This window comes from Myxocyprinus asiaticus, chromosome 10 (assembly GCF_019703515.2).
Source record: "Myxocyprinus asiaticus isolate MX2 ecotype Aquarium Trade chromosome 10, UBuf_Myxa_2, whole genome shotgun sequence".
NCBI classification, from domain to species: domain Eukaryota; kingdom Metazoa; phylum Chordata; class Actinopteri; order Cypriniformes; family Catostomidae; genus Myxocyprinus; species Myxocyprinus asiaticus.
In genome coordinates this window covers 514,505-539,781 of record NC_059353.1, presented here as the reverse complement: position 1 = coordinate 539,781, position 25,277 = coordinate 514,505, and the positions used below count along the sequence as shown (strand labels likewise).

The 25,277-nt window shown below is 41.1% G+C and overlaps 1 protein-coding gene across 3 annotated transcripts in view; it reads left to right on the top strand.

Moving 5' to 3' along the window:
- The window catches only part of LOC127446840 (protein FAM126B-like), a 101,368-nt gene extending 77,757 nt beyond the window's left edge, over positions 1 to 23,611 (top strand). For 2 of the 3 annotated variants that reach the window (XM_051708125.1, XM_051708124.1), the window contains exons 8-14: positions 2,086 to 2,201; positions 4,762 to 4,857; positions 5,147 to 5,263; positions 6,260 to 6,347; positions 6,437 to 6,593; positions 12,575 to 12,700; positions 22,680 to 23,611. In XM_051708125.1, the coding sequence (XP_051564085.1) occupies positions 2,086 to 2,201; positions 4,762 to 4,857; positions 5,147 to 5,263; positions 6,260 to 6,347; positions 6,437 to 6,593; positions 12,575 to 12,700; positions 22,680 to 23,170 (1,191 nt within the window). In that variant the 3' untranslated portion in view covers positions 23,171 to 23,611. The remainder of the gene's footprint in view (positions 1 to 2,085; positions 2,202 to 4,761; positions 4,858 to 5,146; positions 5,264 to 6,259; positions 6,348 to 6,436; positions 6,594 to 12,574; positions 12,701 to 22,679) is intronic. The other variant, XM_051708126.1, reaches the window with a different exon arrangement.
- Positions 23,612 to 25,277: the final 1,666 nt, after the last annotated feature.

The following is a 25,277-nucleotide window of genomic DNA, read 5'->3' as shown; positions in this document are numbered from 1 at the left end:
ACATTATATACATACAGTTCCTTCACAAAATACTCACCCCTTGTGTTCCTGTGACACCTCCCAATGTTAACACAATGAATTAATTTTTCTTCCCTTCAGTAACACAATACATTGAATGTGTGAAAACACCATTACTGAGAGACAGCAGAGATATTTGACCACATCTAATGGCTTATCTCACACACTCATGTCATGTTTATCTCAAACTCCCAGAGCTAAGCTTACTACATTAATTGCTTTTAATATAGTCCATTACTAAATGAATTTATTTCAGTTACTACTTTAAGGCAGTATAATGTAGAAACATTATACTGTTCAAGTTCAGTTATTACAAGGCTTGTAATAACGGAACTTGAACAGTATCCGTGTCTTTGTGCCATGTTTCTGTAAACCCAGTTTCTTGCATTTTATAAAATACTCATATTTATTAAATGTGCAGACAGCCTTTTTAGAAGATAAGTAGAACTGTAGAGGTGAAGAATCCCTTACAGAAAAGTACTGTGAAGGTAACATGATACAATGATAGAAGCAGATGATAATACCACGGTACTGCATGATTACCATATTTTTATACCGTGGTATTTGCAAGGTAATATAAGGTACTCTGAGTAATGTCTTGAGTACAAACAACTCAAAGTGCAAAACAAAACTAGGTTGCTCCCATTGAGTGCAGCAGTGCTTTTAGTATTTTTCAGCCTTCTTGGTTACGGAAGTATTTTTCCCATTAATTTTTTCCCCATAGGGAAAGTACTTCAAAAAAGAGTTGTAAGCCATGAACCAAACCAGCCAGCTATGAGGTGAATCACAACATTACCAACTTTGATAGAAAGAAGAAGTATTTGAAAATCGGACAAAAATAAAGTACAAGACTGTGTACTTACCGTCTCTACTGAGGGAAAGAACTACAATCCCATGAAGCATTGCGAATGATGTAATCAAATTAAAACTATCGAAAAATATAAAATGATTGTTTTAAAGTTGTTGAAAATGTATTTTAATTCTGTTGCAAAATATTTAGATATATACAAATACAGTATATAACTATTTTGAGAGTGTAGGGAGACCAACTCGATTGTGTCAAAGCTTTTTTGGTGCTCTTTGTTCGCCATGATTCTCTGATTGGTGGATTTCCCTCCTCAGGATCATGGGTAGTGTAGTCCTTAACCAGAAATTTCGCTATTAAACACGTTTATTTATTTATTTTTAATTAAGTTTAAATAACGTGGACTGATGGCTTCAGCAGAAGCATAAATAAAGGATAATGTACAGTTAGCCAGTTGTTATAAACCTGAAGGGGTTTATTTTGCAATAAAAATCAGCTTACTGTACATTTTCCCACTTTTTACATGGCTAAAAAATACATAAATAAATAAATGGATGTAAAAAACTGATTTGCATTGAAATAGTGTAATAATGTAAGAAGCAAATCGCTGAACAGCCAAATTCCACCTTTGGTATGTGTAGGAGTTCTGTTGGTGTTTGTTTGTGAAAATGACCCTCTGATTGCTCATTATCCAGCTTATTACAAGACTACTTGCCAAGTAAATAAATAAATGGACATGAAAAATTGATTTGAGTTGAAATAATTGTATTAGCTTGTAGAGATCACACAGTTGACCGGTATGCTATGTCTTAATCCCCCGATTTGTGGTTGTTACTCAGACATATTCGACCACTAGATGGTGGTATTGACCAATCAAAATAGAGTTTTCCAGAGAGCCGTGTAATAACATTGATTAACAACCTCGGAGCTCATGGTAGGTCTTGTCTTTAAATGTTTATAAGTTATTATTATAAATCATTTCCTCTGCGGGATAAATGAATGGAATTTTTACTTCCGGAACCAGACTGTTGTGCTCTGTTATAATCATCAAACCTGTCTTGATGCTGATGCTATGTGTTAATCAGTTGACGGACACCCTATTTCTGTTTTTGACATTCTGCACAGCTAAACAGACACTTATTTCCCACTTCTGTCTAAAACAAAATGTTTGTATTTACAAATATCATATGTGTAAATTAACTGCTATGAGTAGTATTAATTAGATATTTAAATAACTTCTGACCGTGTGTGTGTGTGTTTAGCCATCTAGTCTCGGCTCCATGGCTTTGACTGAGGGAGCTCTGTGCCAACATGACCTGATCAGAGTGATCTACAGCGGCCAACACCCTCAGAGAGAAACCTTCACTGCACAGAACAGGTACACACACACACACGCAATATTAGTGAGGGCATCTCATAGACTCGATGGTTTTTATGCTGCCTTGAAGTGCACCTGGGAATAACCAAAAGTAAATTCACCTCCATCACTTTTACCCAACCTATATGCTTTATTAATACACAGCATCTAACAAATTATTAATTAATTTGCTTAAAATAAACCACAAAGGATTATTAGTTGACTGCCATATATATCAAACTGATATTATTGAAAAAGCACTAAAATCAGTGCTTTCCATCATCTTTTATGTCGACGCATCCCTTCCAACGGCAACTCATTCATGTGCTTGTAACTCATAATTACGATATTTCCCACTCCAATTAGGCTGCATTTTATGGGGATTAATATATTTTCTATACCATAACACTACACCAACCCCTAATAATAACTATCACAGAAACCTGTTAATATCAGTAGATTTAAAACTAAATGTGATTTGGCTGATTAATGAGCCTTTTTAAGTAGAAAGTTAGTTAAATAGTAATCTTTTTAACCAGGATAAAACTCATTGAGATAAAATCTCTTTTACAAGAGTGACCTGGCAAAGAAGGCAGCAAAGACTCGATGACTGATAACATATAACAGAAGAAAAACACTGACAAACAAAAACAAATTTAAGTGAAGATTGTAATGTTGTTTTTTTTACAGTGATATTAGATGATAAAAAGATGGGTGACAGGCCACATATGGGTTTGTAAATGAAACAATACCAATGTGAGCTGTAAGTCCAGAGGTAAGAGCTCAGCTTTGGCATATAGAGTGCAGTAAAGGGTTTAATAACCATAACCGGTAATAAAACATAAGGCGCTGTGAAAAATGCCCAGATACTTAATAGGTAACCGGTTCAGTTTTTGATGCGTTGTAAAGTTACAGTATCTGTAAGGTCTGATGACAAAACTTTGGTATTTGAGGAAATCATTAATTTTGTTTTGTCTGCATTTAGAAGCAGTTTGAGTTGATCTGAACGTGACTGAACAGAGTCAATAGCAGACTGTAAATATAGATTTGTCAGTGAAGCAGGAGATGCACAGCAATAAATAATTGTATCGTCAGCATAAAGTGACCATATTTAGCATTTGGTATGTTATCACAAATATTATTTATATATAGAGAGAGTAAAATTGGACCTAAAACTGACTCTTAGGAACTTACTTGACAATGGGTACACAGATGAATTGGAGCCTTCCATCTGCACACACAGAGTTCTGTCGGAAAGATAATTGATAAAAACCAACTAACAGCTTGACTGGATAGCCCCACAGATTTCAAACTGGGAGGCACCATGGCATGTCAGGGGAGGCGCTGAGAATTGTGATAAATTAATCAAGTAAAATCAAAAGATAGGTAAATGCAATAAAAAATTATTGTGAAGTTAAATGAAAACCGGCAGTCTTGTAGATTTTGTCGGCTTACTGTTTAAGACTTTGAAAACCCCTAGGTTAGCCCAATGCTACGAAGCCTCTTCAACAAGATGCAGTGATCAACTCTGTCAAAATCCTTTGAAAGATCAAGGAAAAGAGCTATATAAGTCTTTTTAATATCTATGGCTTCAATTATATCACTGGTCATGTTAATAGCAGCAGTGATGTCACTGTGTTGTTTTCTAAATCCAGAATGGAAATGAGACGAGATACAATTCCTATCCATAAACTGCTTTAGATTTTAAATGTACATTTTTCTAAAAGTTTGATAAGACAAGGAAAGTGCTAATAAAACCGGCATGCTGTTTCTCTCTAGATGCAGTTTAAATTTAATCTTAGCACAAACGCAACATTTCAAGTAGAATTATCCATTGTTTTAGTGGAGTAGCTGTGTTGGTTGAGATTCAGATGTGTGTATTTGTCATCTGTGTCACTGCACGTTGATCAGACACACTGAAGTAGATCTGTGAAGTTCTCGAGCTTGTATATGTATTTGTTTTTTCACATTTTCCCATGGACAATTATTTCCTTTTAAAGCAGCACATAACCGGCAAAGTTTAAACTCTTGTTTTAGCACAGCGGTTGATTGACAGATGAGGGGTGTTTCTTCACTACTGTTGGGGAAGTATTCAGGACAGATTAGCTTTTACATCTCAAATGTGATGTGGTCACATGCATTTTTGACTACCTATGAATGTGTTTTTTGTGATGTGATCACAAAACTTTTTAGACCCCGTTTACACCTGCATTTAGTGCTGACTGCTTGTGATCGGATCACCCGAAGCGCATACCAGGTGTTAACAGGGTCTTATATAAAGATAATTATAATCATTATATACTAATCCCTAAGCCACACCTTAAACCTAATCACAACAGAAAATGTTTTGCGTTCTTAGAATTAAAAAAATATATTTTTTTCATTTATGTATTGATCGTTATTCCAACTGAGGACCTCCCAAAATGTCTCAAAGTAGTTTTTGTCTTATTTAGTTCACTTCTGGGTACAAATTTGTCCCCAAACTATAGCTATTAAGTACATACACACATACTCACACACATTGCACCTGCTAATGAATATCTTTGTGCAGGTGATGTTATTGTGTTGTGTGTGTTTACAGGTTTGAGGTGTTGTGTTTCCTGATGTTGTGTTATAACTCAGCGGTGGTCTACATGCCCCCCTCATCATACCAGTCTGTCTGCAGAATGAGCTCACGGTGAGACCTCATCTCTGTCTCAGTGATAGGAGAGACACTAGTGTGAGAGATGAATATAGACAGTTGTTTTTAATGAGAATTACTGCAGTCATTCATTCAGTTCTCACTCCATTATGATGTGGAACGGTCACTTTTCACTATCCAATCCCTTTCTGGATGTAATAAAAGGTTGTGGATGCCGTTTCAAGTTAACCAACTCAGTTCTTCTGTGTCTTTAGAGAACCTGTTTATGTAAATCAAATAATCTTAATAATAATGTTGTGTTTAACTCATGTGTGTGATGTGTCAGGCTGTGTGTGTGCGGGTTTCCACGGCAGCAGCAGAAGGCATGGAGCGCTCCCTGCATCCGCGTGCTGTTAGATCCAGAGTTCATGGTGCAGATGCTCACCGCTGTCTATCATGCAATGTAAGTGTCAATACGACTCGCAACCTCATTTCAATATTGATGCAATGAAGGTTTTCCTGAAGGTCTGTTCATTCAGTCAAGAATCACTGTCACTATTGCTCATATTTGGGGTAAGTGATTTGAACAAACATCTAACTGTAACTATACATACATTAATGATACCTCAAATCGTGCAGTTTATTGAGGAGAGGTGTGCTGTTACTGCTATTACTCTATTAATATTTTGCTAAAACTGACAGAAGATGAAACAAATAAAACAAAATCCCAATATTGAAGAAGGGACCTGAGCCATATCTAGAGACCAGGGTCCTCATGAATAAAGCTGAGGCTGCAGTGGGCCTACCATCTGTGTACCTCAGCAGAAATCGATATTCATCAGACCAGGCTATGTTTTTCCAGTCTTTAACTGTCCAGTTTTGGTGAGCCTGTGCCCACTGTAGGCTCAGCTTTCTGTTCTTTGCTGGCAGAAGTGGAAACCGTCGTGGTCTTCTGCTGGCCCATCTAGCACCAAAAATCATGCCACGGTCGAAATCACTTGAGACACATTCATTAACTGAAACTGACCCATATCTGCATGATTTTATGCATTGCACTGTTGCCACACGACTGGCTGATTAGATAATCGCATGAATAAGTAGATGTACAGTTGTATCTAATAAAGTGGCTGAAGAGTGTATATTAATAAGGTATTAATTAACTTTTTTATTTATTTTTTATTTTTTTATCAGTACGTCTGCATCCCAGCATAAAACCAATGCTTTACTGTCAAACATGCATATCAATGAGACAGTGTCTAGTAGGATTGGTAATTGCACTCATAGGTGTAGTACAATAATATCACTATTATTTGTTTCTGTCCTTTGAATTGTCATTGTAACGACCCCGGACCTCTGCCACCACCAGTGATGCCAAATCGGGTGCTGGTGCCACCATATGTAGAACTATAGAACAGCTGTCGTATGTTGAGGTTGACTAGTGTGTGTGTGTCTGTGACAGATATAACGGGGAGTGGGATGCAGGCAGAGAGGCTCTGGATGACATTCTGTACCGAGCTCAACTGGAGCTGTACTCGGAGCCGCTGCTGGTAACACTTACTGTTTCCTGTTTGTGTATTATACTGTCTGCTGGTGAACTGTAACTGTATAACTCTCTCAATGTGTCTGTGCCGTTCAGCTGGGCAATGCCGTGAAGAGCTCGCTGCCGGACAACGCACCGGACACATCACAGGGAAGGAAGATCCTGCAAGTGGAGGTGACACCCACCATCAGCCGTATCACTCACTGCGCCATCACTGCTGCATCCATCCGCAGACTACGCTGGAGGAGAGAGGGTGATCTCAACACTCCCATCACATAGCCCTGAATTACTGTACCTGCGCACTCAACTAAAAACACACACACATGCACACTCAAAGGCAGATTCCTCCTGAATCACAGCAACACTCTTTTCTCTTTATTTAATTAAAGGGGTCATACCATCATTATTGTGCCATCACAGAATGTGACAGTGCTCTGGTAGACAGATGGTGAACACTTCACAATAAAGTCCCAAGACATTTATTTTCTTTGTGTTTATCCTTTACTTCGTTTTGCTTGGAACACTGACAATACGTGCAGTAAAAAATTTGAATACACAGTTGAAGTCGTCCTGGTTACTTTCGTAACCTCCGTTCCATGATGGAGGGAATGAGACGTTGTGTCGATGTAGTGACACTAGAGGTCACTCTTGGGAGCCCCATACACCTCTGCTTTTTTGAAAAAAGGCCAATGAGAATTGGCGAGTGGAATTTGCATGCCACTCCCCCGGACATACGGGTATAAAAGGAGCTGGTATGCAACCACTCATTCAGGTTTCGTGCTGAGGAGCCGAGACCAGGTCCCGGACATTTCAGCGTGTAGTTCAGCATTGTGGCAAGAGGGACACAATGTCTCGTTCCCTCCATCAGGGAACGGAGGTTACGAAAGTAACCAGGACATTCCCTATCTGTAGTGACACTAGGGGTCCCTATACAAAATGCCACAACTAGCTGAACTGTGTTGCGTGAACTGACGGGCAGACTGCTCCCACTACTGGGAGTCAAGAGCACACATCTTCCCCTCAAGGGAGGGGAAAGGCGCTATGCGCAAGCGGTACACCCGGCCAGCTGTCCCGGAACTTACCTGCTTGTGCCTGCCACTACACAGGACGAAACAGACTCAACCCGGAGATTGTAGAACCTCGCAAAGGTGTTGGGTGTTGCCCAGCCCGCTGCTCTGCAGATGTCTGCCAAAGAGGCACCACTGGCCAGGGCCCAGGAGGCCGCCACACTCCTGGTAGAGTGGGCTCGTAACCCCGCAGGGGGTGGCACGTCCTGAGCTTGATATGCCATAGCGATGGCATCAATGACCCAGTGGGCGATTCTCTGTTTGGAGACAGCACTTCCTTTCCACTGTCCACCAAAGCAGACAAAGAGCTGCTCGGAGCTCCTAAAGCTCTGCGTGCGATCCAAATAGATGCGTAAAGCTTGCACCGGACACAGCAACGCCAAGGCTGGGTCTGCCTCCTCCTGGGGCAGCGCTTGCAGGTTCACCACCTGATCCCTAAAAGGGGTTGTTGGAACCTTGGGCACATAGCCCGGTCAGGGTCTCAGGATCACGTGAGAGTAACCCGGACCGAACTCCAGGCACGATTCGTTGACAGAGAACGCTTGCAGATCCCCTACCCTCTTGATGGAAGTGAGCGTAGTCAGGAGGGCAGTCTTGAAAGAGAGTGCCTTAAGCACAGCTGACTCCAAGGGCTCAAAGGGAGCTACCCATAGACCCTGAAGAACTACAGAGAGGTCCCACGGGGGAACGAGGCGCGGTCTAGAGGGGTCTAGAAAAGTCGTGCTTCCCCAAGTACTTACCATCTACCGCATCGCGATGAGCCGCTATAGCGGCTACATACACCTTCAAGGTGGAGGGGGACAGCCGCCCCTCCAACCTCTCCTGCAGGAAGGAAAGCACCAATCCGACTGCGCATCTCTGGGGGTCTTCGTTTTGGGAAGAACACCACTTAGCGAACAGACGCCACTTCAAGGCATACAGGCGCCACGTAGAGGGAGCCCTAGCCTGAGTGATCGTGTCTGCCACCGTGGGCGGTAGGCCACTTAAGTCCTCCACGTCCCATCCAAGCGCCAAAGAAGGTCCTTTCTCAGGGGAATTCGCCAGGGGAGGGCTGTCGCGAGGAGCGTGAGATCCGAGAACCATGTCTGAGTGGGCCAGTAGGGTGCTACTAGGATGACTTGCTCCCTGTCCTCCCTGACCTTGCACAGGGTCTGTGCAAGTAGGCTCACTGGGGGAAACGCATACTTGTGTAGTCCAGGGGGCCAGCTGTGTGCCAACGCGTCTATAACGAGAGGTGCCTCGGTTAGGGTGTACCAAAGCGGGCAGTGGGAGGATTCCCGGGAAGTAAACAGGTCTACCTGTGTTCGACCGAATCAATTCCAAATTAGCTGGACCACCTGAGGGTGGAGTCTCCACTCTCCTCTGAGGGTAACCTGACGTGACAGCGCGTCCACTGCGGTGTTGAGGTCGCCCGGGATGTGAGTGGCTCGTAGCGACATGAGACGCTGTTGACTCCAGAGGAGGAGACAGCGGGTGAGTTGTGACATGCAGTGGGAGCGTAGACCGCCTTGGCGGTTGATGTAAGCTACTGTCACTGTGTTGTCCATCTGGACCAACATGGCGAGGGGGACCAAGGGAATGATCACGTCGGACGTACCGGCGGGTAGGGCCTCGCGGCGGGGCAGAGCTCGAGGTGCCACGTCGAGGGGACTCGAGCCCCGTGGCCGTGCGGAGTCCAGGGACATCGAAGCACTTACCTGGCTCCTGCCACCCACCATAAGATTGGTCGAGGAGGGGGGAGGAGGAATCTCGTCCCTGTAGTCCACTGGAACCAATCCCGTGTGGGCGTGTTTGTGCCACAGCTGGGCACACAGGGGCGAAGGTCCGCCGCTGGAGCGCCATACCTGCCAAAATGGGACGGTGGACATGACGACGGCCGTGCGCACCCATATGTGACCCAGGAGACAAGGGAACCATTCTTTTGTCAGGCTTTTGGGTGCCGCAGCCTCCTGGGCATGCGGCGACAAAAGATTCTCTTCCCGGCCCACCACCGGGGGATGAAGTGGTCTGTCGACCAGCCCCAGAGAAGTGGATCTCCTCGTCCACTTCTCGGGTGGCATTTGCTTCCTGCGGAGGGCTCCACGCAGTAGCCAGGCCATGGGGGCAGGCTGCGGCGGAGCCGGTGTTGTTGCTGCAGAAGGACGCTTCTTGGCGATGAGCAGACAGGGTGCGGGGTCTTAAGCCGCGCCGGGGCAGGATATGTTGTAAAACCTCCGTCTGCTTCTTCACCGCCGAGAACTGCTGGGCAAAGTCCTCGACGGCGTCGCCAAACAGGCCAACCTGGGAAACGGGGGCGTCAAGGAACCGTGCCTTGTCCACTTATACCATCTCAACCAAGTTGAGCCAAAGATGGCGCTCCTGGACTACCAGGGTGGACATCGCCTGCCTGAGAGAACGCGCCGTGACCTTCGTCGCACAGAGAGTGAGGTCAGTCACCGAGCGCAGTGCCTGCATCAACCCCGGGTCAGAACTACCCTCGTGCAGTTCCTTTAGCGCCTTGGCTTGGTGTACTTGCAGGAGAGCCATGGCGTGCAGGGCGGAGGTGGCTTGTCCAGCGGCACCGTAGGCTCTAGCCGTCAGGGATGACGTAAACCTACAGGCCTTGGACGGGAGCCTCGGGTGCCCGTGCCAGGTGGCGGCGCTCTGCGGACACAAGTGCACCGCGAGCGCCTTGTCGACCTGGGGAATCACTGAATACCCCCTGGCCATCGAGGGTAGCGAGAGCAGGGGAGCTGAAAGACCGGGACCGGGCAGTAAAAGGTGCCTCCCACGATGTTGTCAGCTCCTCATGCACTTCCGGGAAGAAAGGAACGCATGCCCAGGAATCGACCGTCAAGCCGCGAAGATTCAGGGGAGAGTGGAGGGTTCCACTCTAGCCCGACGCTCGCAGCCGCCCGGGAAAGCACGTCCGTCGTTTCCACTGAACGACCATTCCCGAAGGAGGAATCCAAGCCAAAGCCTCTGCGTCAGACTGGATGAGCCCGCTCTCCGATGCTGCGCTCTAACTCATTGTCTTCCGGAGCTCCGAACGAGAAGTCGAACTCAGGCTGAGACGAGCCGCCGGACTCGTGTGAGAGCCCGATCAGGGCAAGCGAGCGTGCTGGTGAATGGGAGGTCCGTGGGGGGATACCCGGCAGAGGTGGTCCCATTGATGTCCCCAAATCGCCCCCAGTGCTAACCGACGCGGCCTCAAACCCGTAGGTAGAAGGACCAGTGCGGGGAGCTTTTCTTACGAAAGCAAGCCGCGACCGCAACGTTGCCATGGTCATGTTCTCGCAATGAGGACATGACTCATCCACGAATGATGTCTCCACATGGGCAGTGCCCAGACACGTAAGATAGTGATCATGGCCGTCGGAAGCGGAGAGATACGACCGCAACCAGGAATAACACACAAACGGAAAGGCATCTTTAAAAAGACTCGTCTTTAAAAAGACGTTCCGTGTGTGCCGCTCTTTCAGAAAGAAAATATACTCTTTTAGAATATACTCTCTTAAATGTTCTGCCGAAGCGCCCAGGGGCGTTCTCTGCAAACCACAGATGCAGAGGGGGAGAAGCTGCTGAAATGCGCCGTAAAATCCAGCAGAGAGAGGTGAAAGAACTCGGCGGATGAATTCAGCTCAATGAATAGAACCGCTCGGCTCCGAAGAGAAAATCTGAATGAGTGGGTGCATACCAGCTCCTTTTATACCTGTATTATCGGGGGAGTGGCATGCAAATTCCACTCGCCAATTCTCATTGGCCTTTTTTCAAAAAAGCAGAGGTGTTTGGGGCTCCCAAGAGTAACCCCTAGTGTCACTACATCGACACAACGTCGAGTGAGTGACAGATAGGGAACAGAAGTTTACATACTCTTAGGTTGAAGTCATTAAAACTATTTATTTTTAACCACTCCACAGATTTAATATTAGCAAACTATAGTTTTGGCAAGTTGTTTAGGAACTCTACTTTGTGCATGACACAAGTAAAATAATAATAACTCATTTCACATGAGTTGAGTCGAGGTGTCAATGCTCCGTTCAACGCCAGCGTCAAGTGCCGCATTGCCCTCCACATGACAAGAGTTGCAGAAAGCGTCACAGAGGGGCGATTTTTACGAGTTTGCCACATAAAAAAGCGGGAGGTGTGCACAATAAACATTGAAAACATGTATTTGGAAGAGAGAAAAAAGCTTGCAGTTGCTTTGATAGCAGAAAGTAATAAAAGGACTCATTTATGTTTAGGTCTAAGCGCCTCTTCACAAATTTGGACAGTTTTTAAATATTTCTTGTTGCTTAGTACTCTCAAAGACATTATTGATGAAGCAAAAACGTGTATGTGTGAAGAACGCTTTGGTGTAAAGTGGCGTCACTTCATAGACTTCAATGTATTCTGCAGCTCTAATGCGAGTCATGTGAAAGACCCTTAATATCAGTCACTTTTGCACATTAATTATTGCTCTTCACAATCACAAAAGTGACCGATTATGGTTCCAAAACGGCAAATTTCTCTGAAAGGTAAGGAGTTTGGATCCCTGAATTATTATTATTATTATTATTATTATTATTATTATTTATTTATTTTTTTTTTTCATGCATTTATTTATTTTGTAGAATTTGATAATTTTCCACGGCACACCTGACAATTTTTCACGGCACATTAGTGGTTGGGAAACACTGATGTAAACTTCTGACTTCAACTGTATTTGTGCTCATTCTAGTTTTTGCACTTTAGTTTCAGTAAAAGCTCTTTCTGGACTAGAGGAAGGTTGAAGTTCCGAAGGTTACAGTATGATTTCATACTACATCAAGCAGTTTTATTTTAAACCATCAAGGAAATTTTTTCATGATATAACCCCTTTAATGACATGTATTTGATTGAAGATTACAGTCATGGTACCCATTTACACTGGTTCCTTCATTGGATTTCGATTCCAGGAATGACAAAAATTTAATTATTGCATAGAATACCAATTTTGTCTTATAGTAATTTGAAATTAATCCCCTATATCTGTCCAAACTGTGTTTTGTGTTCATTGTAAGGGTTTATGTTCTAGTGTTCGTTCTTTTGCTGTCGTCTTTGTTCTTCTGTGGTGTACAGCACATTGTAGGAGAAATTGCACTGTGAGACTGTCTTTTACTGTGGCACGAACACTAAGGAGCACATTTCCCATTGTGTCACATCCCAGATTGTTTTGACTTCTCAAGCGATGCAGAATTCAGCTTCACCTTCTGCCCCAGCCAACACACCTCCCAGGAGCCAGCAGCCAATCCTGAGCGAGGAGGGAGGGGCATTCTCACAGTCACATCTGAGGGTAGGCAGGGGGTGGTCATATCATGGGAGTGGGGTCTCCCCTTGACACACCCAATGGCCTAACTCCCCTTTGGGTTCCTCAGCTTCACCAGAATGCACCAACTAATGAACCCCTGCCACGTTGCGCTGAACTACTGTAGAACATACAGCAGTGCAGTTTTATTCTGGGTTTGGGTGAAGTTTAGGTTCATCTGCATGGGCACCAGTTTCATTCCCGAGCTTGTGTCATTTCATCTCAGTCGCTGTCACTGACTGAGCATGCTCAATGTGTTTTTAATTTCAATTATACTGTCATCTTGAGGGTAAGGCTGGGCAAGATATCAAATATTTACGATATAGTCAAAATTTTGCTGGAGATATTAAAATGAAACAACAACATTGTGAATATTAAGATGCTTATAATGTGCTTTTTATTTAACCATTAAGTTTCCTAAAGAGCGTGTTATTAGACTAGGTTTACTTTTCAACAAAACCGTATAATCAACAAATACTTTAACATTTTTCCACATATTTGAAAACATTTTCTGGAGCATGTCCACAAACATTCTTATTACTGCAACAGACAGAACCCTGGCCAATAATTTGAGAAGCTGAGTATCTTGAAAATTAATTCAAATTGATTTGAACTTTACATGTCAACATTTAGAAGAGGCTCTATTCAATCATTACTTACCAACTTCGTTTAAAAATAAACAATTTATCTCATTACCGAAACACAACAAATTTGAAACTTGTTTTACATATATACAGTTGAAGTCAGAAGTTTACATATACCTTAGCCAAATACATTTAAACTCAGTTTTTCACTATTCCTGACATTTAATCGTAGATAACATTCCCCGTCTTAGGTCAGTTATGATCACTACTTTATTTTAAGAATGTGAAATGTCAGAATAATAGTAGAGAGAATGATTTATTTCAGCTTTTATTTATTTCATCACATTCCCAATGGGTCAGAAGTTTACATACACTTTGTTAGTATTTGGTAGCTTTAAATTGTTTAACTTGGGTCAAACGTTTTGGGTAGCCTTCCACAAGCTTCTCACAATAAGTTGCTGGAATTTTGGCCCATTCCTCTTGACAGAACTGGTATAACTGAGTCAGGTTTGTAGGCCTCCTTGCTCGCACATGCTTTTTCTGTTCTGCCCACAAATGTTCTATCGGATTGAGGTCAGGGCTTTGTGATGGCCACTCCAGTACCTCGACTTTGTTGTCCGTAAGCCATTTTGTCACAACTTTGGAGGTATGCTTGGGCTCATTGTCCATTTGGAAGACCCATTTGCGACCGAGCTTTAACTTCCTGGCTGATGTCTTGAGATGTTGCTTCAATATATCCATATAATTTTCCTTCCTCATGATGCCATCTATTTTGTGAAGTGCACCAGTCCCTCCTGCAGCAAAGCACCCCCACAACATGATGCTGCCACCCCAATGCTTCACAGTTGGGATGGTGTTCTTCGGCTTGCAAGCCTCACCCTTTTTCCTCCACACGTAAGGATGGTCATTATGGCCAAACAGTACAATATTTGTTTCATCAGACCAGAGGACATTTCTCCAAAAAGTATGATCTTTGTCCCCATGTGCACTTGCAAACTGTAGTCTGGCTTTTTTGATGCCGTTTTTGGAGCAGTGACTTCTTCCTTGCTGAGCATGTCGATATAGGACTCGTTTTAGTGTGGATATAAATACTTGTCTACCTGTTTCCTCCAGCATCTTCACAAGGTCCTTTGCTGTTCTGGGACTGATTTGCACTTTTCGCACCAAACTACGTTCATCTCTAGGAGACAGAATGCATCTCCTTCCTGAGCGGTATGGAGGCTACATGGTCCCATGGTGTTTATATTTGCATACTATTGTTTGTACAGATGAACGTGGTACCTTCAGGTGATTGGAAATTGCTCCCAAGGATAAACCAGACTTGTGGAGGTCTTGGCTGATTTCTTTTGATTTTCCCATGATGTCAAGCAAAGAGGGACTGAGTTTGAAGGTAGGCCTTAAAATGCATCCACAGGTACACCTCCAGTTGACTCCAATTAGCCTATCAGAAGCTAATTGACTAATTGCCTAAAGGCTTGACATAATTTTCTGGAATTTTCCAAGCTGCATAAAGGCGCAGTTAACTTGGTGTATGTAAACTTCTGACCCACTGGAATTGTGATATAGTCAATTAAAAGTGAAACAATCTGTCTGTAAACAATTGTTGGAAAAATGACTCGTGTCATGCACAAAGTAGATGTCTTAAACGACTTGCCAAAACTATAGTTTGCTAATATGAAATCTGTGGAGTGGTTAAAAGTTTGGAATAATGTACAGATTTTACTCTTATGGAAAGAAATTCACCAAAGTGGCATTCAGCTGATCACAATGTATAGTCAGGACATTAATTACGTGAAAATTTACCATTACAATTTTAAAAAAAAATTCAGAACTTCTTAAAATACTTAAGTGTTCTCATCAAAAAAATCCTCCACATGCAGCAATAACAGCTTTGCAGATCCTTGGCATTCTAGCTGTCAGTTTGTCCAGATACTCAGGTGACATTTCACCCCACGCTTCCTGTAGCACTTGCCATAGATGTGGCTGTCTTGTCGGGCACTTCTCACGCACCTTATAGTCTAGCTGATCACAAAAGCTGAATGGGGTTAAGATCCATAACACTCTTTTCCAATTATCTGTTGTCCAATGTCTGTGATTCTTTGCCCACTCTAACCTTTTCTTTTTGTTTTTCTGTTTCAAAAGTGGCTTTTTCTTTGCAATTCTTCCCATATGGCCTGCACCCCTGAGTCTTCTCTTTACTGTTGTACATGAAACTGGTGTTGAGCGGGTAGAATTCAATGAAGCTGTCTGCTGAGGACATGTGAGGCATCTATTTCTCAAACTAGAGACTCTGATGTACTTATCCTCTTGTTTAGTTGTACATCTGGCCTTCCACATCTCTTTCTGTCCTTGTTAGAGCCAGTTGTCCTTTGTCTGGTGTAGTGTACACCTTTGTATGAAATCTTCAGTTTTTTGGCAATTTCAAGCATTGTATAGTCTTCATTCCTCAAAACAATGATTGACTGATGAGTTTCTAGAGAAAGCTGTTTCTTTTTGCCATTTTTGACCTAATATTGACCTTAAGAAGTCTATTGCATACTGTGGCAACTCAAACACAAAGACAATGTTAAGCTTCATTTAACAAACCAAATAGCTTTCAACTGTGTTTGATATAATGGCAAGTGATTTTCTTGTACCAAATTAGCAATTTAGCTTTGATTACCCATGGATAAGGTATTGGCGTGATGGCTGCTGGAAATGGGGCCTGTCTAGATTTGATCAAAAATGACTTTTTTTCAATTAGTGATGGTGCTGTTTTTTACATCAGTAATGTCCTAACTATGCTTTGTGATCAGTTAAATGCCATTTTGGTGAATTAAAGTACCAATTTCCTCCTGAAACAGCAAAATCTACATTATTCCAAACTTTTGGCCACCGGTATAAGTGAAGGCGATTAGCAATGGAATCATTCAAGTTTAGGCAGGAGATTAATGTAAACGCAGATATCAGATACGAGTTTAGTCTTCAGTGAATGTAAACAAGCGGGACAAAAAAATCGGTCAAATGATTGGATCTGTGCATTAAGCCTTGCAGTGTAAACGCAGCCTGAGATCATATTTTTCCCCATTCTGATGGATGATGTGAACATTAACTGAAGCTCCTAACCCGGATCTGAGTGATTTTTTTGCATTGCACTGCTGCCACACAATTGGCTGATTAGACAATCGTATGAATAAGTAGGTGTACAGGTGTACCTAATAAAGTGCTCAGTGAGTGTATATTTCAGACTAACCCAAATAGTTTTTTAATAACTGAATGTCTAATGGGTGATTTTAAAGAAAAATGATCTAATTTGGCATTTAATAATTGTAAACATTTTCTTGTATGTCTAAATTCTTAAGATTTTGGTATCTGTTTCAGTGATGATACGTTTGCAGTAATGAGACATTCATAACTTGTAGTGAAAAACCAACTAAAAAAAATGAGACTCTCTACTCCTTTCTCTCACACATAATTTGTCAAACAAAATCCTACAACTGTCAACTACTTGATACACCATTCATAATTACACTCTAAAAATGGTTTAAAGTGTGAATGGATGTTAATGCTTATGCATAACTTTAGAAGCATTTTTTTTTTCAACATGGATATGCATATAATACATGAATAATTTATAATGCACTAAGGAGACAATTTTAAGTTGAAATACGAAGAAACTATTTTATCATTACTGCAATTATAGTTTCTCATTACCACAATGAGTATAAAAAATGTTTTTAGCTAATACAAAACAATAATAAAAATTAAAAGGCCACCCATTACGAGTGTTTACAAGGAATCTTACAAAGGGATTTAAAAACTAATGTAGTTGGCAAAATCTCAAGACAGTGGGTGCGAGGGGCCTGGGTAGCTCAGCGAGTATTGACGCTGACTACCACCCCTGGGGTCGTGAGTTCGAATCCAGGGCGTGCTGAGTGACTCCAGCCAGGTCTCCTAAGAACCAAATTGGCCCGGTTGCTAGGGAGGGTAGATTAACATGGGGTAACCTCCTCATGGTTGCTATAATGTGGTTCGCTCTCGGTGGGGCGCGTGGCAAGTTGTGCATGGATGCCGAGGAAATAGCTTGAAGCCTCCACACGCGCTATGTCTCCGCGTTAACGCGCTCAACAAGCCACGTGATAAGATGCGCGGATTGACTGTCTCAGATGCGGAGTTAACTGAGATTTGTCCTCTGCCACCCGGATTGAGGCGAGTCACTACGCCACCACGAGGACTTAGAGCGCATTGGGAATTGGGCATTCCAAATTGGGGAGAAAAAGAAAAAAAAGACAGGGTACTGATCAGTCAGTCGGCCATTTCTAGGGCTGTCTCAATCTCAAAATAGTTCCAGTGCACTGAAACGTTTGCTCCCTAAAAATTCCCAGAGTGCACCGTAAAAACCAGGGAGCATCATGTCAACTATGTTCCCTTACATTGTCATGTCTTCTGAAGTCGTTAGAATACGAGCGCAAGTGTAAAACTATGAAATCAAAGCCTTACTTTCTCTTTAAAAGATGTTGTTTGTAATACCTTTCATCCATAATTACAATGAAAGGTAAACAATCTTTTAAACATTAGATTTGTTAGAAGAACTGAAAGAAATACAAATATAAAGCAGTGTATTTTTAATTTGTCATTTGTCTTTTATTATGACACTGTACGTTTTAATATCTACACCGAAAATGCACAATAGTGTCATTTATACATCGATGTTGTTGATGAATACCAGCTGTGTTTTAATGCATGAGCTCATAATCGTATTGCAGGTGACTGGGTCATAAGTGTCCCAGTGTTCAGTGGATCAGTACTCTTGCCAGTGCCCGAATTCGTGTTCATGCACTGATTTGCGATATAGGGAGCTGATTGAGATGCACCTATTTTAGTACATCAGCTCTGATCAAGTTTACTATAGGTTTGCATGTTTTTATGCACCAAAACCTTCAGTAAATCAAGGCTGAAGTCATTTAGCATATGCTTTTATCCAAAGCGACTTACAAAATGTCACAAAATATTGAGATATAGAATATTTTCAAAAGGCTAAAATAAATATTGCATTTTTTTTTTTAGCTGTATTAACCAGCCCTACTTGAAAGTAGCAGAAACATATTTAGATTATGTCCATTCATTTCTCAGTGCTGCTGCCCCATGTTGTTGTTTAAAGCCAGAGCATCTCAGTAGAGTTACAGTATTTATATTCTCCATGTTTTATATAATGGCCCTATTTTTCCCAGCTGTAGTCAGAATGAGGCATCCCACATGAATCTCTGCTGTCAGTATGATCGCACGCTCAGTGAGTTAGACACTGACTCCACACCGCTGCCTTTTCCTGCGTCACAGCATGTGCATGCTAAGACTACACGGTCAAACTCACATTGCAGTATGTATTACCCAACATAATGCTGAGCGAAGCTAAGGAGTTACTTAAAGGAATAGTTCATCTAAAAGTGAAAATTCTGTAATTATTTACTCACTCTTTTTTTGTTCCAAACTCATTTGTATGTTGTTATTTTTTCTGAGGAACAAATAAGGTAAATTTCAGAAGGATCTTCATGCAGCTCTTTTTCATACCATGAGAGTTTATAGCGGCCATGTCTGTCAAACTCCTAAAAACAAAATAAAAGTATCATACAAATAGTCCAGATCACCTGTGCGCTACATTTTAAGTCTTCTTAAGGCTGTAGAGAGCAAAAATGTAATAACTGGTCCTAAATTAAATAATGTTTGGTCCAAAATATAACAAATGCCCTAAATGTAATTTCATTAAGGGTGTTTATTACTTTTACAACCAAAAGTCATTACATTTAGACCACTTAATTATAATTGGGACCAAAAGTGTTTGCATTTAGAGCCTTTATTACATTCTAGACCAATTTTTTATTACTTTTATGGCCTTTAATACATTTTGCAACTAATTTTGCATTACATTTAGAGTCTTTATTACATTTAGGACCAAATTGTATTACTTTAAGGGCCTTAAGTACTTTTAGGACCATTTATTACATTTGTGCCCTCAACAAGGCTTTAGGTGAGAAACTTTAATTTACTGAAAATTTCAATTTCCAAACTTACATTTTGGTCTGTTCCTCACACTATTGTTTGACTTGAATATACTTTTTTTTTTTTTTTTGCAGTTTGACAGTCAAGCTCACAGTGTTGGAAAAGAGCTGTGTTAGGATTTTTAAAATATTATCTTGTGTTTAACAGCAAATAAAACAGCATACAGATTTGGAACAACATAAAGATTGGTTAATAATGACAACTTTGATTTTTGAATGAACTTTTTTTAAACACAAACACAGTACTTCAGTCACAGTTGAACTAATGATTACCTCATAGAAATAGTGTGGTAATATGATGGATTTGTTATTTGTGTTTGTATTATGAATCTTTTGAGTGATCAGAGGAGCAAGTCTAGTCAACATGTGCATGTCTTCCTCCTGTCTATCCTTGACAAACTCAAATCCTTACCCTTAAAAAGCTTATGTTTTGCTTGAACAGTTTTGCATGCAGGAACTACTGTGATCTTTCCTTGAATGAGGTAATCAATGTGTATGAATCTGTTGGCTTTGTCTCTCTAGACTCTCTGGACCTCTGAGTGGATTTCATAGCTCTCTACCTTCTTAATGTTCTTTACGTTCTGTTTGTTTCACTGTTTTGCTTGTGTTCAGTGTTTTTCTGAAATGAAAGAAAGGGTCTTTATCAGGGTCATTCTTACGAAACTCTGCCATTTTTCTCTGAAAAGTAAAACATATATATATATATATATATCTCATCTCATTTAAATAGGTTACTGGTGAAATTTTAACTAATTATATTTCCCCCCTAAGGACTAATGCGCCAGTGCCATAACTGCCATAGACATTACCACTATAGTTGGATGCATCCATTTTTTTTTCTTCCCCAATTTGGAATGCCCAATTCCCAATGCGCTTTAAGTCCTTGTGGTGGCGTATTGTCTCGCCTCAATCTGGGTGGCGGAGGACGAATCTCAGTTGCCTCCGCGTCTGAGACCGTCAATCCGTGCATCTTATCATGTGGCTTGTTGAGTGCGTTACCGTGGAGACATAGCGCGTGTGGAGGCTTCACGTTATTCTCCGCGGCATCCACGCACAATTCAACACATGCCCCACTGAGAGCGAACCACAATATAGCGACCACGAGGAGGTTACCCCATGTGAATCTACCCTCCCTAGCAACCAGGCCAATTTGGTTGCTTAGGAGACCTGGCTGGTGTCACTCAGCATGCCCTGGATTCAGACTCTGGACTCCAGGGGTGGTAGTCAGCATCTTTACTCGCTGAGCTACCCAGGCCCCGGATGCATCCATTCTTAAATGATTTCCCCCAGTCATAAATACTGTATGTGGTTACAGCTTTCATTATTTACCCTAAAGCGTAACATAATTTCAGTCCTGTCACAGTAAATTTGACATCATATACTTACTACAATAAATTACTTGCTTATTTATTCAAATTGTATCAATCAGTTTTGGTGTGACTTCTGATAAATCACACATTATACTTAATCCAGTTATGTTTACAATTTTTAAGAAAATGTCAGTTTTAGAAATGTCAGTGTAAAATGTGTAATAACCACTTTAAATAGCAATTAGCATTTATTACAGTAATTTATTACAATAACAGTCTGTATTCACTGATTTTTTTTTTAGCACCATAACAGAGTTAAAATATTGAGCTTGACAAGAGCGATAAGTAGTTATGAAATACTGTAAAAGACTGTAAGAGACACGTACTTCTGTTTGATCCATGTAGCTTAAAAGTGCACTCAGTAACTTTTGTCTTTGTGTCATCTTGGACCTACACTGACACCTATCGGCTTGGATGCAGCAGCATTTAAAATCAGTAGTTTTCAGTTTAAGATGTCATTATAGAAATGTAGTATTCACAGTCAGCCATGATTACTTTAATCAATGAGTGAAAGTGTCAAATAACAGGACGGTTACTGAGATTAAGTGAGTAGTATTCAGCTGGTCATGTGATTCTAACAAGGCAGTCCCCATGTGCGGACCCTCTCCATGTAGAATAAAACCGCTTTTATAAGGTTACTGATATGACTGGAGTCTTCATTTTAATGAGTGCTGATGATTTCCTACATATATTGCAAAATTACAGTTCATGTCTTTAGGAGCTCAACTGCACCTTTAAAAGTAGTTCAAATGTACACTGGTGACCAAAAGTTTGGAATAATGTATCGATTTTGCTGTTTCGGAAGGAAATTGGTACTTTAATTCACCAAAGTGGCATTCAACTGATCACAAAGTATAGTTAGGACATTACTGATGTAAAAAAACAGCACCATCGCTATTTGAAAAAAGTAATTTTTGATCAAATCTAGACAGACCACATTTCCAGCAGCCATCACTCCAAACACCTTATCCTTGAGTTATCATGCTAAATTGCTAATTTGGTACTAGAAAATCACTTGCCATTATATAAAACACAGCTGAAAGCTATTTGGTTCATTAAATGAAGATTAACATTGTCTTTGTGTTTGTTTTTGAGTTGCCACAGTATGCAATAGACTGGCATGTCTTAAGGTCAATATTAGGTCAAAAATGGCACAAAAGAAACAGCTTTCTCTAGAAACTCGTCAGTCAGTCATTGTTTTGAGGAATGCTTGAAATTGCCAAAAAACTGTAGATTTCATACAAAGGTGTACACTAAAGTCTTCAAAGACAAAGGACAACTGGCTCTAACAAGGACAGAAAGAGATGTGGATGGCTAGATATGCAACTAAACAAGAGGATAAGTACATCAGAGTCTCTAGTTTGAGAAATAGATGCCTCACATGTCCTCAGCTGACAGCTTCATTGAATTCTACCCGTTCAACACCAGTTTCATGTACAACAGTAAAGAGAAGACTCAGGGGTGCAGGTCTCAGTCTGAGATTACATAAAGAGACAGAAGTAATTGAGACAGCCTAAATAGAAGAACTGTTTTGAATTCTCCAAGAAGCTTGGAACATCCTATCCAAGAAAAACTGTGTCCAGGTGTACCTAGGAGAATTGGTGCTATTTTAAAGGCAAAGATGGTCACACTGAATATTGATTTAGCTTTTTCATGTTTACTGGACTTTGTATGACATTAAAAATAACACCATAAATATTTTTCATTTATCACTTAAAGACATCCTCACTATGCAACATTTTTCACAAGTGCCTAAAACTTTTGCACAGTACTGTATGTGCCGATTCGCTAAAGGCCAAGGTATGTAGTAATGTTTGTCAAAACACTCTTGCATTTAAGGGTTGAGAATGGCAGAAGTGTGTAGAAAATGTTTCATTCTATTTCATTTGTAGACAGGAAGTGAATGACAGTGATGCTCTATGGATGACGCTGTGTTCTTGTGTCCTTTTATTCTCTCTGTCATCTTTCTTTCTGTTAGATGTCGATGGGATGAGTGGGGGGGAAGAGTCCTTCAACCTCAATGACCCTGATGAAGGCTTCTCATCCGGAGCGTCCAATAGCAGCCAGCCGAGCGGTTTCCGCAGGAGTAGCTCGAAAAAGAACCGCATGTCCGAGCGGGAGGCATCTTCAGACTCTCAGAAGAGGCCACCTCAGTCGACCACCGTCACACTCGACGCCATTGAGCTGAGCCTCCCCGCCGGCTCCACCCCCCTCGCCAGGGCCGCCAGCACCTCCTCCAGATCGTTTGACTGCATTAACATCAGTGCGAGCCGGGCAGTGACGGGCAACATGGGGTCACAGGATGCAAAACTGAGCTCGAGTGGGGCGACTCAAAGACACTCAAACCTCAGCCTGCAGGGAGAGCACTCGCCACGGCCCAACGACACCGAGCTTCTTTCTCCCGGAGCTCCGCTCACCAAACAGTCCCGATCACCCAGTTTCAACATGCAGATCATATCACAGGTGTAGAAACTCCTGTTTTAATGTCTTAGTCTGACTGTCACTTCTAAAGATTTCACCCAAAAATGACAATTCTGTTATCGTTCCAAACACATATGACTTTCTTCTGTGGAAGCAGCGTGAAATTTCTTCAGAGCATCTCCTTTTGTGTTCCATGAAAGAAAGTAATACAGGTTTGGGATGACATAAAGGTGAGTACTTAACGGAATTGAAATTTTTGTGTGAATTTTCCTTTAAAGGCCAGAAAACTAATAGACATGTGGGAGTACTGTCAGTCTCTCTCTCAGACCAAAATCAAGCACTCCACTTAGTGATTTGTGCAGGAACTCATGGAATGTTGTTCTGCTGTAATATTTTGAGAATTCTGATATTACTGAACTGACATATAGTCTATATTTTATAAACAATCAGCAATAAATAATTAATAGTTCACCTGAACAGATGAGAATGCATTACTGTGGTTTCAAATGTGTTCCTCTTTGACATTTGGGAATGTGCAATCTGAAATAGACGTTTGTCTTATGTTTAATAGTTGTTTTTATGCCAACTGTTTGGACTTTCCATTGAATTCCATTCCAAAGACTCTTTCAAACCTTTTATGTGTTTGAGTTCCAAAGGTTTATGATTTAGAAACAGAGTTATTGTTTTTATTATTACTAGCAATCTTGATTTTCACTTGTTTATAGCATTTTTGAACATACAACTGGCCTCTAGGATTTATTATTTATGATCTGACATAATTATGTTTTTTTCCATGGGGTTATCGGGAGTTTGAGAGACTAGAGGGTTTTAATAGTGTCTAGATGTCCAAGTATTGCAAGCCCTTTCGATATGAATTATAGATATCTATAATTCAATTTTCACTACTTAAAATATTTATTCTTGATATCAGCAATGGAATTACTACTAGTAAAAATGATAATTCTTGAAATCAGTAATTAGGTTTGCATAGTGAAAAATGAGCGTTTCCACTTGTAGTAATTCCATTGCTGATATCAAGAATTAGCATTTTAACTAGTGAAAATAGAATTGTAGTTATCTATAGTTCATATCATGCACGATTAAGTAAATTCAGCTCGTTCAAGCCTGTTTTTATGACCATTAAAAGAAAAATTCATTGACATTTTCATTTACAATTACACACCTTTCCCCCAATTCTCATTGCTGTAATGCAAAAATCTCAATCTTATTCTATAATATGCTAATGAAAATCATCTTGTCCTGGTACAATTTTTTTTTTTAATCAGAATGAATATTACTATTATGTATATATGATGTATAAATGTTTATATACTGTGTGTGTGTGTGTGTGTCATATATATATATATATACACATACACACACACACACACACCGATCAGCCACAACATTAAAACCACCTGCCTAATATTGTTTAGACCTCCCTCGTGCCGCCAAAACAGCACCAACCCACATGTCAGAATAGCATTCTGAGATGATATTCTTCTCACCACAATTGTACAGAGCATCTGAGTTACAGTAGACTTTGTCAGTTCGAACAAGTCTGACCATTCTCTGCTGACCTCTCACATCAACAAGGCGTTTCCGTCCGCAGAACTGCCGCTAACTGGATGTTTTTTGTTTTTGGGCACCATTCGGAGTAAATTCTAGAGACTGTTGTGTGTGGAAATCCCAGGAGATATCAGCAGTCACAGAAATACTCAAACCAGCCAGTCTGGCACCAGTCCGAATGGTGCCAAAAACAAAAAACATCCAGTGAGCGGCAGTTCTGTATACGGAAATGCCTTGTTGATGAGAGAGGTCAACAGAGAATGGCCAGACTGGTTTGAACTGACAGTCTACGGTAACTCAGATAACCACTCTGAAAATTGTGGTGAGAAGAAAATCATCTCAGAATGCTATTCTGAGATGCAGGTTGGCGCTGTTTTGGTGGCACAAGGGGGATCTACACAATATTAAGCAGGTGGTTTTAATGTTGTGACTGATCGGTGTATATATTATATATAATAGGGGTGTAAGTAAATTCACTCATCTCACAATTCGATTCACCATACTGAATTCACAATTTGATACTCTCACTGTACTTTAAACAAAGCCTGAATCAAGAAAAGGTAGGATTTTGCAAGAAAAGAAAAAA